Source organism: Propithecus coquereli, unplaced genomic scaffold, assembly GCF_000956105.1.
Source record: "Propithecus coquereli isolate 6110/MARCELLA unplaced genomic scaffold, Pcoq_1.0 Scaffold294, whole genome shotgun sequence".
Taxonomy (NCBI): Eukaryota; Metazoa; Chordata; class Mammalia; order Primates; family Indriidae; genus Propithecus; species Propithecus coquereli.
In genome coordinates, this window is record NW_012148552.1 from 3,154,765 (window position 1) to 3,155,804 (window position 1,040).

Here is a 1,040-nt window from a genome sequence, read left to right on the forward strand (position 1 = left end):
TTTGGCAGACAGTGTCTCGTATCAACCAAGTGACATGAGTACTGATTTTTGTCCCTGTTTCACAAGTGAGAAAACTTTTATATGTTGAACTTGTAAAGTTTCAGCATGGCTTTAGAATACTGTCTCTCTAGGTGGGAGTAGGAGGTGTGGCTTGAGCATACCCACAGTGGGAAGATTATGTAGGGGAAACCACCCTAAGAGGATCTCATGGGGACAAGGTTACAACCCCAAGGCTCAGCACATAGCAACCAAGTTGGTGGTAAATGAAGAAAGGTGTGTGTCCTGGTGCCCCTCTCTCATTGGCTCATAGGCTCTCCTGTACAGGAAAAGGAAGAAATAGATTTGGTTGAGGGAACCTCCCATCTCTCTAACAGCAGCCTCTTGTTGCTCTTCCCAAACAGTGACAAGACCCCCTTCCTCTTTGCTGGACCCCTCTCTACAGCTAGGAGTCAATGGCGGGAGACGGAACCAAACCCTGTGAGCTGGACCAAGAGAAATACGATGCTGATGAAAACGTGAAGATCATCTGCCTGGGAGACAGTGCAGTGGGCAAGTCCAAGTATGTTGGGAGATTAGGGAAGAAAGGCCAGGCCCAGAGTAGGTCTGGGTCATTAGAAAAGTCCTCCGGTGGCACAGAGGAGCATAACTTCCATGGGATGGTGAGGGAGAGTAGTCTTGGCTGGAGCCCAGGCATGCATGAGCGGAATCACATCAGCAGTTGTGTATGTTCTTGGGGAGGGGACAAGTCATAGGACTGAGGAATTGGAGCATTTCCCTAAGTCCTGACAGCTGTGGAGCAGCTGAGGATAGTGTATGTGGTCTGTGGGCTGAGGGATTGCAAGGGCAGAGGAATGGGAATGAAGAGAGGAAAGTGACCACACAACTGGATGACATATTGAATAAAGGTGATAAAGATGCTTTCTGGGGGGATTCACTGAGATTGAGAAGAGTGGATAGAAATGATGGTTGACTATAATCATTGTGAAGACTGGCTTATTCAGTGCCTAGAAGCACAGGTGTGGAACTCTCCACATAGAGAG

General features: G+C 48.3%; 1 protein-coding gene across 1 annotated transcript in view; it reads left to right on the plus strand.

The window, feature by feature from the left end:
* Positions 1-392: 392 nt before the first annotated feature.
* Positions 393-1,040, plus strand: part of RABL2B (RAB, member of RAS oncogene family-like 2B) — a 14,482-nt gene continuing 13,834 nt past the window's right edge. The window contains exon 1 of the mRNA XM_012648813.1: positions 393-559. Coding sequence (XP_012504267.1) covers positions 453-559 — 107 coding nt within the window. The 5' untranslated portion in view covers positions 393-452. The remainder of the gene's footprint in view (positions 560-1,040) is intronic.